We start from the raw sequence: 13,416 nt of genomic DNA on the forward strand, positions 1-13,416 counted from the left end.
GATAGGAAGATGTGCAGTCACAAGGTGGAGGACCACCTTCCCTCTGAGAGGGAGGTAAGGACATAGCCCTGATGGGCAGGGGCCGCCAGGCCACTCTGGATCCCAGCCCCAACTTTCCCCAAGTCCCTTTTGACCTCCTGTTTCCTTTGACATGTCCGGGTTTCCTTAATCATCCCAATACTATACATTCACTTATTTGCAATTAAAAATATGATAGACCATTCATTATAGCATTGTAGCTAAAGGGAACAAGTGTTCAATCTGCTCAACGATGGTCTCTATGAGTTTATACAAATAAGGTACTAAAACTGAAACATATATATTGATTTCTAGACATCTCTGCTTTTACAGCCATCTAGATATCTAGATAATTTCTGATCCGAACTTTTCAAATGAACTTTAGAATGGTTACTTTCACTGGCCTATTACTTTAAATGTACATTGATTCTGTATTACCTTCTGATCAAATATTTTCAATACATATTTTCCTTGCCATTTCAAATTCAATGTCTAGTGCCTCAAATAGCATGCCCCCAAGTACCTATTGAATAAAAAACTAGAATTCTAAAACTCACTTTCATCAGTTTTACTTGGACACTGAATGAAATCCCACCATTTTGAATCACCACACATTTTGGTGGGTATTATCACATCCTATTACCTCTACTTGTGGAAGACACGATTGCATAGCTACCTCATCGCTAATTACACTCAAACTTCACACTCCAAATCTATTTTATTACCAAAACAGTATTTCAGAGACAAGGAAAAAAAAACATGTATCCCATAATTGTTCCAAAGCCAGGGAACTGTTGTGAAACCCCATCTAAACAATTATCACTACATCCTTCCCATGTGGAGACAATACACACATCGCACTCTTCAGACTCAAGGTCAGTATCACCATAAACAAGGTAACACTACCTGCAACTCCACTAACCTGGTCAGGTTAGACTTGGGTTTATTACTGGTGGAGGCCTTACAGTCGTGTGAAAGAGTCCTCATGCCGGTCGCTATTTGTCCATTCATTCATTCATTCACTCAAACACTCAGGGAAATGTTGCGCCGGGCACTGAGCTACGGACCAGGGAGCCATCTACACATAACCTTCAGAGCAGAGAGTTTCACTAACCCCAGCTTTCCACTCATGTATGCAGGTGTAGGTCTTAATTCCAGGAGACCAGAAGTGTCTTCCATAAAGAAATCATCAGCTAAATTGGTTTCCGTCTGAAAGTCAAAGAATCATTATTTTCATTTAAATGTATTTAGACTACCTTAAAACCACACCTCATAGTTTTGTCTGCTTTTAATGATATTTCAATTTTCCACAAATAGTTAGAATTCAAAAGGTAGACTGCTTAGACCTGATCTATTTTTCTGTTTTAAATAAAGATTTATGTGTGTGTCAAAAAAAAAAAAAAAAAAAAAAAGGTAGAGTGCCCCTTGACAGGTCAAAAAGCTTCCGCAGTCTCTTCCTACCAAAATCCCAAACCTGCTCAGACTAACTGGTGCTTCTTTCTGACTTCCACTTCTGTCTGGGCCATTTGGGGCACATACTTTTTAGTGAGCACCTTAATATTTTTGCATTCATTTCAACCAGTACCACATGCCACCCTAACCCTCCCCCTCCCCCTCGGCCCAGCCATGTGACAGAAACAGCGCAATTTATTCATATTCCAAACCAGCCAGTTGTCGATATGGAAATTTGAGGTTCTGGAGGAAAAGGCCCTTGAATAAATAGTCCCCAAATTACAACCTCAAAGAAGTCCTGGGTTTTCTTCAGGAGATGTTTGAATTCAGTCAGTTCTAGGAAGCTTTTCTTCAAAGCCTGATAGTTCTCATTGGCTTCCTGTAACTCTCCTTCCAGTTTTTCTAGAGCAGTCTATGCAGGAGGGAAAAGAAAGTAAGCCGGGCAGAAAGCACTATGACATTTCCTGTACATTAACCGTAACGGATAACTAAATATCAAAGCAGTATTCAGTGCATCACAAGGTAGCTTGAAGTTGAGAGGCCTGTTCAGTCAAACTCAGCAAGATTGTAGAGCTGTAAGTAAAGCCACTCACAGGAGTTCTCTCATCAAATGGGGAGGATCAGAAAACAATCTGGGGGAAGGGACGTTAGCTGCATGAGGAAGTGAAGGCATTTCAGCAAGTCACGTCTCTTCCCCCATTTTAAACACTGAATGGGGAAGCTGGAGTAAATTTACATGTTGAGAATTCCTTCTGCCCCAAACACGTTGTAGTGATAAAATACAAAATATATTTTCTCATAAGATATAAAAAGAGAAACCACCAGTTCTGAGTTGGGGGGGCCTGGAGAACCAGGTACAAGCAAGTGAAAAAGGCAACACAGAGAAGGGTGAGCACAGAAGGCAAGATGACAAAAACGAAGAAGAAACCAATCTCCCTTTCAAGTGAGGCTACAAAAAGAATATGGCTCATGAAGAAATCTAATGATAGGAAAAGCCACCAACAAAATCAACAATCAGAACACAAAATCGCAGTGGGTGGAATTATTTCTACAGAATAGTCTGAAAGAGTTTTGAATGTTCGAAGAGATAAACAAAAGTATTACTTCCACTAAAAAGTAAAACAAGAAATTACTAAACAAACATGTCATAAAATGAAAGAACAGGAAGTATTAAAAAAGAACTACTTAGAAATCTTAAAAATGTAACATACAGCTACTGAAATTCAAAATCCAATAGGTGAGTAGGGACTTCCCTGGTGGTGTAGTGGTTAAGACTCCACACTCCCAATGCAGGGGGCCTGGGTTCGATCCCTGGTCAGGGAACTAGATCCCACATGCATGCCACAACTAAGAGTTCGCATGCCACAACTAAGGAGCCCTTGAGCCGCAACCAAGACCCAGTGCAACCAAATAAATAAATATTAAAAAAAAAAATCCAACAGGTGAGGATCAACTCTCTACTGGACACAATTTGAGATTTAGCAAATAATGTTAAAATATGAAAGCTCATTTCTCATTCATCCAATATCCATCAACAATAGAATGGATAAAGTGTGGTACATTAAATAAAAGAAACACTACCCAGCAGTGAAAATGAATTAATTTCAGAAACATGAAAAATACAAAATTCAGGTAGTGATTATCTCCAAGGGAGGAGGGGAGGGGTGAGATGAGGGGCACACAGAGGGCTTTAAGAGCATCACTGCAGTCACCTTTCATCTTATACAGGGTGGTGACACTTGATATTTGCTATATCATTATTCTTTGTACCATACACGTATTTTCTAAAAATCCTAATACACCAATTATTTAATAAAAACAATTACAAATAAATCCATACTTAAACACATAGTCGTGAAACTATAGAACAAAGAAAAAACCTTAAAGGCCATTGAGGGAAAAAAGACATATAATCCACAAAGGAAGGAGCATTGAACCAGCAGCAGATTTTATGGGAAAAATTTACTAAGCATGTATCTCCAGATGTTAAGCTTAACTATAATCTACAGCTTTCAACCCAAGAGAAGGGTGAAAAGGGTTGAAGGGTATTACAGAAAGGCAGGAAAGGGGAGGAAAAAAACAAAGGCATGGTATAACAAAGAGCCAGTAACTCCGTAATCACAATAAATGAAAATGGATTAAGGTCACCTATTAAAAGACTGACAGTATCATTGCTGATGTTTTAAAAATCCATTTAAGAGACACCCTTACCAAAGAAATTAAACAAACAAAAAATAAAAAGATATCCATGCAAATCTTAGTTCCTATCTTCTAAAAAAAGCACCTTAATATCAGACAAAATTGAATATTTAACATTTTTCAAACATACTTTAGTAGGGAGACTACATAATGAACCCACACACTGGTCACCCAGCTTCAATTGCATCCCATTCCTTCCCCTCTCAAAAACAATCACTACCCTGAATTTTGAACACTGACTATAGGTGGCACAAGTTGGGGAAAAAAATGAAATCCTCATTTCTTTTTTTTTTTTAATAAATTTATTTATTTATTTATTTTTGGCTGCATTGCGTCTTCGTTACTGCATGCAGGCTTCAGTAGTTGTGGCACGCGGGCTCAGCAGTTGTGGCTCACGGGCTCCAGAGCGCAGGCTCAGTAGTTATGGCTCATGGGCCCAGTTGCTCCATGGCATGTGGGATCCTCCCGGACCAGGGCTCGAACCCATGTCCCCGGCATTGGCAGGCGGACTCTCAACCACTGCGCCACCAGGGAAGCCCCAAAATCCTCATTTCTTAACCATCTGCTCTATCCATTTAATGATTCCATTAAAAGTAATGCTGCCATTAAAAATATTTTGGAGGACTATGCAGTATCTAAGAAGTGGTTTACAACATGATGGTAAATGGAAAAGTAGAAAACTATAATGTATATTATGGATACGTAGTTATAAAAAATACAGCTGGCAAGAATAAAAACAGAAAAATTAAGTCAGTTTATGCTAAGATGGTAGATTTGTGGGTAGATTTTATTTCCTGAATTATTATTCCCTCTAGGATTGCTACGAAAGCCTCTTTAGAAATTCTACAAGGCAAGGGCCCAAGCCACTGTGTAGTACTGCCAGGATTCTCCTTTCTAGGAATGTGGGAGGAACACTCAAGTCACTGCCAGATCAGCTGAATCAACTAACCAATCCCCGTGATCAATGGTAAGACAGATATTACTCTCATAAGCACATGTTGTTTTAATTTCATCTTTACAATAAATAGTATCTAGAAGGAAAATACTGAGCAAAGACTGTTGGCACGCATCTGACTGCCCCTTATCTAACTGGTTGTTATTACAAATGTGTACAGTTTCAAACCAACCAGTCAGCCCATAACAAACTCACTGGGATGAAGTGATTTTTTAAGCTCCTGTCTAAAACATATAACCAATGTCAATTTGGAAATAAAAATACTTGTTACCTGTTTAACAAAAGCAAGAGTCGCCATGCGTGTCAAGTTTCAATGTAATAACAAAGAATATCTGCAATTATTTGAAAAGGCTGTTAAAATTCTCCTCCCTTTTCCAACTACCTATTGTGCAAGGCTGAATTCTCTTTACATACTTCAATGAGAATAACATATCCCAACAGATTCAAAGTAGAACAGACATGAGAAGTCAGTCCTGTATTAAGCCATGCATTTAAGAAATTTGCAAACAAGCTTACTCTTTTCACTAAAGTTTTTGTTTTGGAAAATACAATTATTTTTCGTTAAAAAAATGTTAACATGTAATGAGATATTGTTATTTTTAAATGAGTTACAGTAAGTCACCTACTTACCAATGAGTTCTGTTCCAAGAGCGCGTTTGTAAGTCCAATTTGTTTGTAAGTCCAACAAAATTAACCTAGGTACTCAACTAACAACACAATCGGCTATGTAGTACTGTACTGTAATAGGTTTATAATACTTTTTACACAAATAATACATGAAAAACAAACACAAAAAAAATTCTTAATCTTACAGTACAGTACTTTGAAAGGTACAACTGTACAGTACAACAGCTGGCATACAGAGGCTGGCATCGAGTGAATAGGCAAGAAGAGTTACTGAGTGGAGGAGGGAGAGGAGGTGGGAGATGGTAGAGCTGAAGGACTGTCAGCAACAGGAGACGGAGGGCAAGCTGCCATTTCACTCACGCCTGACACTGATGGCACAGGTTCTGGTTCTTTGCTGGAACCAGATGCACGTTCGCATCTTTGAAAGTTTGCAACTTGAAGGTTCGTATGTAGGGGACCCACTGTAATAACTATTTTGCTTTTTTTCAGTTTTAGTTCCTAATGCAGTAATATCAGTAAATATAACCCTCATAAATAAAGCTCTTTGGGATCCTCAATATCGTATAAGAGTATACAATCAAGGGACCTGCCCGAGGACAGTGGAGGACTTGAGAGGTAGGACAGGGCTGAGGAGAGCGGGCTTTGCTGCCAGGATGGGCCTGACATAGGCAAGAAGGGAACCATCGTACATTCTCAAGCAGGGAAGTGACAAGATAGAGCGACACCATGACAAAAATTAGGCTGGCGGTAGGGAGGCAGAATGGACTGGAATGAAAAGAGGATGAAAAAGATTATACATATGGATAACTGAGCCGCTTTGCTGAACACCAGAAACTAACACAACACTGTAAAAAAAAAAAAAAGAATGAAATAGTTAAGAAGAAAGTTGGAAAACTAGGAGAACTTCTGCCAAAACTCAGAAATAAGATTAGAGTGATTTTGCAGCAACATGGATGGACCTAGAGATTATCATACTAAGTGAAGTGAGTCAGGCAGAGAAAGACAAATATAATATGATATCACTTATATGCAGAATCTAAAAAAAGATACAAATGAACTTATTTACGCACACAGGCATAGAAAACAAATTTAAGGTTACCAAAGGGGAAGGGGAGGAGGGATAAATTAGGAATTTGAGATTAACAGATACACACTACCATATATAAAATAGATAAACAACAAAGTCGTACTACATAGCACAGGGAACAATGTCTTCTAATAACCTATTATGGAAAAGAACCTGAAAAAGAACATATATGTGTATATGTATAACTGAATCACTTTGCTGTACACCAGAAACTAACACAACATTGTAAATCAACCATACAGTCAATTAAAAAAAAAAAGATTATGGTAAAAACATGAGCCATTAAGATATCTCACAGTCCACAAGATCAGCTCTAGGTGTTTAGGAAGGTAAGGGGGATAACGGCCGGGGTGGGGAGCTGTTGATTAACAGGGCTGGTATTAGAAGACTAGTGATAAGACTGAAACTGGAGATGACTTTATGGAAATCCGATTCATATGGATTAAAAACGTTCTCCCCAAACATCCAGATTTTAATAAGACAAGATCCAAAATATTTCCTAGGGGAGTTGCCAGCCTCATATTTCTGTTAGAGGATCTAGATTTATACTACTGATGGCTCCAACAATGTCAAGAATTTTAAGTTATCTTAAAAGAAAACAAAAAACAAACGAGAAAACCCAGCCAGAGATAAGGTTCAACTCGGTGAATCTCCTCCTTACCTGCCCGCCTCCCTTAGGGAGCCCTTCCTCCTCTGACAATAAAAAGTCCAATTTTTTTTTATCAAGATCTACAGGGCTGGGACTTGCCTAGTGGCACAGAGGTTAAGAATCCGCCTGCCAATGCACGGTACATGGGTTCGAGCCCTGGTCCGGGAAGATCCCACATGCCACGGAGCAACTAAGCCCGTGCGCCACAACGACTGAGCCTGCACTCTAGAGTCTGTGAGCCACAACTACTGAACCCGTGTGCCACAACTACTGAAGCCCACGCGCCGAGAGCCCGTGCTCCACAACAAGAGAAGCCACCACAATGAGAAGCCCGTGTACCTTGACGAAGAGTAGCCCCCGCTCACCGCAACTAGAGAAAGCCCGCGCGCAGCAACGAAGACCCAACGCAGCCAAAAATAAATAAATAAATTTATTTTTAAAAAAAGATCTACAGGGCCTTCTGGGATCTGGCTTTGCCTACCTTTCGGCATCCTCTCCCTCTGCCTCACCCTGCCTTCTCCACCACCTGCTCTAGAGGGCTCCTAGAGGGCAAGGCCATGCTTCACTTCTCTCTAAGGTGCCCTGTGCGTGGCAGGTACTCAGTGTTTTATAAAAGCAACTAGACAGAAAGGGGAAAGAAAGAGGAAGGGCCTCACCGGCCACAGTGACCTTGGCTAAAGAAAACTGCTGTCTTCTCACACTTGACCTCAGGAGCCAGTCTGAGGAGAGGCCTCAATCCAGACTGGAACAAATGCATCAGCTATTTCCCACCACACAGATAATTAGAAAACAACCCATTGGATCCAGCAATTCCACTTCTGGGTATTTTATCCAAAGGAAATGAAATCACTATCTTAAAAAGATATCGACATCCCCATGTTCACTGCAGAATTAACAACAGCCAAGACATGGAAAAACACAAGTGTCCACCAACAGATGCGTGGATAAAGAATATGTGGTATATATACACAAAGGAATATTATTCAGCCATAAAAAAGGGAAGGAAATCCTGCCATTTGCGACATGGATGTACCTCGAGGGCATTCTGCTAAGTGAGGTGAGTCAGGTTGAGAAAGACAAATACTGTATGATCTCACTTACATGTAGAATGTGGAGCCTAAAAAGAAACTAAACTCAGAGTTACAGAGAATAGATTGGTGGTTGCCAGAGGCGGGGTGAGGGGGGTGGGTGAAATGGGTGAAGGGGATCAAAAGGTGCAAATTTCCAGTTATAAAATAAGTCCTGGGAATGTAATGTACAGCATGATGAGTGTCGTTTTAAAAAAGAAGAAAGAAAAAAAGAAAACCTCCCACTGTGCCAGTGTAAGGTCTGTTCAGTGGCATCATATAGACAAAACTTTGCTACCTGTAAGAATCTTATGTCCCAAAGGAAACCACTGCTCAAAGTGGAGTGAGCTTCCCTAGGGCTACGTTGAGAAAGAGAGCTCTCTCCTGGATCAGGGAGAGTGACTCTAAAAATTGCACCATGGGATTTTCCTGGGGGAGTAACACTGAAAAGTGGAACAACACATAAATCCGCCTCCCCGCCTTCAGCAACGGGGTAAAGGGCCCATGAGAGGCTTGCAGAGGCCCCAGGAGACAGACTTCGTGACTGTCCTCAGTGAAGTCTCAAAGAACCTACCTCCAGGGTAATCATTTCCCGTGGGAGAGGGGTCGACGGGGACTTCTCAGGCACCTGAATCTCAATCTCATTTTGCATCTGATCTTCCAGAAAACCTGAGGGACAAAACCCCACCAGAGAGCCCGAGGTGATTGTATTTTCTCATACCTACGAAATGGGGTCAAGCAGGACAGGTGTCTTTCCCAGTTCAGCTGCCTGAATTGCCCTGGGGACCTGCCACAGCACCTGGAACCCATCTCTAACCTCCCCGACCCATCTCCAGGATCACCTAGAGTAGCATTACAAATAGGGGCATATTACAGGACATCAGCCCTGCAAACCATTTCCCTCCCTGCCAGTTCACTTTTAGACAGCAAGCAGAAAATTGGCTCACGGAGGATTCTCTCCAGCGATTCACACCTTCTGACTTCATTCACAAATTTCCTTTGGAAGCGGCTCTCATTCACATTTAACTAGAAGTGGGGGGAAGAAACCACAAGGCACACATTAGTAGCAGCTGCTGCCAACATATTCTCTTTGGTTATTTTATTATATTTTTTGAATGCTGGAGAATGTTGCTGGAATCGTCTTAGGACTAGATACTTCTGTGCACAAGACAGGAGAGTTCCAGGCAAAACACACCTTGATGTTCTTACACTCAACCCCCCTAATGCCTTAAGCTCTGGCCTCCTTAGACTTCTAAGAGTCCTCCTATAGCTAAGGTTTCCTTAATTTTAGCTGCACTGACTATCCAAATTGCCTTGAATTCCTCAATGGAGTCATGCATATGGCAGGACCTTGAAAACTGCACAGCTCCCTGCAATGTATCCCTGTCTTCAAGAAAAAGTCAGCGTCCTTGTGGTGGTGACTTCACAGCTCAGCCCAATAAATGTTATTGAGGAGCTGCCCCATGTCAGGTCCTGAGCTAGGAACTAGGGCCACAAAGAACAAGACATGACCCTTCTCTGCAGGGCTTACTTTTGACCCTGACCTTAGTGAGAAAATAAAGAGTTCAATTTTATAAATTGGATTCAAAAGATTTTGGTGAGGATCTAAACTGCCTCTGGGAAATGATAACCCAACTCAAGACAGTCCAATAGTGACAGATGGTGAACAGACTTCTCATGGTGATCATTTTGAAATGAAAAGAAATACCGATATCCTGGTATCACTGTATACCGGGAACTAACATAGTCATAGGTGCAGGTCAATTATACTTCAGAAACAAACCAACTCATAGAAAAAGAGATCAGATTTGTGGTTACCAGAGGTGGGGGGTGAGGGAATGGAGAAATTGGATGAAGATAGCCAAAAGGTACAAACTTCCAACTATAAGATAAACAAGTACTAGGGATGTAATGTACAACATGGTAAACTATAACTAACACTGCTCTATGTTATGTATGAAAGTTAAGAGAGCAAATCCTGAGTTCTCATCACAAGGAAAAAAAAATTTTTCTATTTAATTTCGTATCTACAGGAGATAATGGATGTTCACTAAACTTACTGTGGTCGTCATTTCATGACGTATGAAAGTCAAATCATTATGCCGTACACCTTAAACTTACACAGTGTTATAGGTCAATTATATCTCAATAAAACTGGAAGAAAAAAAAAAAAGAAACAGTCTAGCCCAAGAAAGTCACTGCAGAGACTGTGGACTCCAGGATACTTTTTCCTCAGACTAACTAGTCAGGAAGAATTGGTTTCTGCCCTGAGAAAAAGGTTGGTAATCCATGTGCCCATTGGATATATCAAATGTTCTGAAGATGGTACATCAGAAAATAAAATACAGTGCCATCTTTGTGATTAGAGTTTCAAAACATTCCTAGAGAGGAGACACAAAGGGAGGAAGGGAGAACATGTTTGCAAGTCACTTGCCCAGTGTTATCGCAAATCCTAGCCAGAAGAACTAGAAACACCGAATTCCATCTATTCCAGCCCAGGGCTCTTCTCCCTGAACTTTGTTCACTACCAAGAAGTGGAAACTCCACCTTCTTCTGGTCTCCAAAGAATGCAGTACTTACATCTTTGAACTGAACCAATCCAAGCTCTCCAAGCTCAGCTACACAGCAATATGCAGCCTCAACCTGGAGGAAGAGCTGTGACAAACACATCTCCTCACTTCGGAATATGGACGCCATCTTGACCCAGCCTTGGTCTGCAGGAGACAAAGGTATTTGAGGTAACAAATGGGTGAAAACCTTAGGATGAAAACTGGTTTTAGTTGCGTCAAATTAAAATCCAACAGAACTAAAAAATGCAACAGGAATCACTCCTGATTTTAAAAATATTAACAAAAACAAGGTAGCAATTTTCACCACCTATCAGATTGGCAAAAGATTAAAAGATATGATTAAAAACTCACGTTTGTGGAGAGTATGGGGAAGCAGGCATTTTCATACACTTAATACTTGAAGTGTTACATTTGTACAGCTTTTTAGAGAGCAATTTGTCAATATCTACCAAACTTTATATTACTCATATCCTTGACCCAAGATTTCCACTGCTCTTCACCCAGATAAACTTGGAGATGTATGCGGAAATAGACTCACAAGGATGTTTCTGATAACACTGTGTATACTAATTATAATAAATAGACCTAACCTAGATATCCATCAACAGGGGGAATGATTCAGCGGATACAACAGAACCCTGTGCAGTCAGCAGGAATTTTTTTAAAAATCTGTATGTCCTCTATAAGGATGAAGGATATTCACCTAGAATCCATTCTCATCCAAGACCCAAGAAACTGCCCTATTGCTGCCAAACCAAACTGTCTTCCTCAAAGTCCAACCTTTTGGAAGAACTGTCACACCTCCCAGAGGGAGTCCCTTTTCCTTATCATTTTATAATATATAATCTACTATTTGCCAGACACTGGGTTTATCCTTCCTGTTTTAATCCTTCCATTGTCCCATTTTCCCACAGGATAAAGTCTAAAACCCTTGACGTAGCCAGCAAAGGGCTGCGTGCATCGTCCGGCCTCGGCCTTCCCCTCCAGCTTCACAGAATTTCTCCTTCTTACCCTAGATTTAGAACCCCAACTGCTTCCTCCCCACCTTGCTTTCCCCACACCGCGCATACTCCTGTCATTCCTCCCTCTGGGTGTCAGGATCCTCTTCCTCCATAAGCTTTCCGATCCCCAGCACTCCCAGTGAACGTAGCCCCCTCCTATATATTCCTCCCAGAATATAATCATATGCAATTACTTGCTTAGTGTCTGTTTTGCCCACTAACCAGAAAAATCCACGAGGTCAGAACTCTGTGTTTTTCACTCCATCACCAGTCTAGCTCAATGCCAAAGAAGGTGCTCAAAAAACGTTTCCCGATTTACGGACTAGAGGCTAACCCTCATCCCTCCCTCCAGAATGCAGAGTCTGGTTTTCCATTTTTGCCTTTTGACACCGAGATGAAGGAATTTTTCATCCTGCCAATTCTGGTAACTACGGCGATGTTTTCATAGCAACGAGACGGAAGACATTAGCTTCTTGCAGACCAAAGAGCACAAGGTAAGAGACCCTTCCTTCCTACCCAGCCTTGTCCGAGCAGGTCCTGGGCGCGGGTCTCCCGCGGCTTCCTTCGCCGGACCCCGAGCAGGCAGCACGGGCCGCAGCGGCCGGGCCGGGTGTGTCGGGCTGGCGAGCGGCGGGCCGGATGGGACCAGCCCGGCCGGGGACTCCGCAGGCGACCTCCCTGCGGCGACGGCCGAGCCCCTCCTGCGGCTTCTCCTCCCCGGGCGCCCGCAGAGGCCGGGAGGCGGCTCTGTTGTACCAACACCGACCTGTCCGGAGCGAGGACAAACCTGCTCCGCCGGCCGGCCCTGCTCAAACCCCCTCCCTCTCCCCGCCCCACCTGTGCCCTCGGCCATGACCTTGGGGCCCCACCAGGAAGCAGTGACTTTCTTCCCTGAGGAAGAAACCTACCCCCCAGTGAGCGGAGGCCTCAGAAGGGCCCCAGAGACAACTTCCTGCGTATCTACTGCGCACATTAAAACACTCCTTTTCGGTGGAGAAATGAAATAACATTTAAAAATGGTTTTGGAAAAACAAACACACACTCACTACCCTACCAACAATTTCAAAAACACTTAACTTTCAAAGGAGAATAGACAAACAAATCCATCTATATAGCCTATGGCTAAAATTCAGCTTCCAGGTGGCCCAGGTAAAGAGACGGAGCCAGTTGAGAGATTTATTCTCTTCTTACTGAGGTTTGCTGTCTTTCCCATTGATCTGGTGGAGGGGTGAGGGGCAGAAGAGTGAGCCAATTAGATGTGTTTCTCTGCAGGGGCCACCTGAGTTCACTTTGCGAGGTGAGCAGATCCCTCACCGAGGCCCTGGGCGCCTGTAAAATGTACCCTAGAATGAGGAGCGTGCTTTTTGGTTTTTTACACTTTGTTATGGAAAAATTCAAGCATCTGCACAAGTACAGAGGATAGTATAAGAACCCCCCACGTACACACCAGTCAGCAGCAACAGTTGTTGAATTTTGTATCATCTAATTCCCACCCACTTCTCCTACCCACTCTGGGCTATTTTGAAGCAAATCTCATACATCACATTTTTCTTTCAAAATATTTGAATATCAAAATATTCAAAAGATAAGGATTCTTCCGTGTATATGTTACACACACACACACACACAATACTATGGTCACACCTAAAGTTCAACAATAATTCCTTAATATCAAATATCCCATCAGTGTTCACATTTCCCAGGTTGTCTGGGATTTGCCTTTTTAGTCAGCCCCTCAGGTGATTTTTGTGTATGATCAAATTAGAACCATTGCTTTTGAGAACACAGGGT

The 13,416-nt window shown here is 41.9% G+C and overlaps 1 protein-coding gene across 1 annotated transcript in view; it reads right to left on the reverse strand.

Annotated features, from left to right (window-relative positions):
- The window catches only part of ATP6V0A4 (ATPase H+ transporting V0 subunit a4), a gene marked incomplete at both ends in the record, with an annotated part of 48,037 nt that extends 37,286 nt beyond the window's left edge, over window positions 1–10,751 (reverse strand). The window contains 5 exons of the mRNA XM_082846122.1: window positions 1,133–1,227; window positions 1,757–1,882; window positions 8,629–8,723; window positions 9,002–9,080; window positions 10,635–10,751. Of these exons, the coding sequence (XP_082702248.1) occupies window positions 1,133–1,227; window positions 1,757–1,882; window positions 8,629–8,723; window positions 9,002–9,080; window positions 10,635–10,751 (512 nt within the window). The remainder of the gene's footprint in view (window positions 1–1,132; window positions 1,228–1,756; window positions 1,883–8,628; window positions 8,724–9,001; window positions 9,081–10,634) is intronic.
- Window positions 10,752–13,416: the final 2,665 nt, after the last annotated feature.

Source organism: Leucopleurus acutus (assembly GCF_964270905.1).
Source record: "Leucopleurus acutus genome assembly, chromosome: 9".
Lineage (NCBI taxonomy): Eukaryota > Metazoa > Chordata > Mammalia > Artiodactyla > Delphinidae > Leucopleurus > Leucopleurus acutus.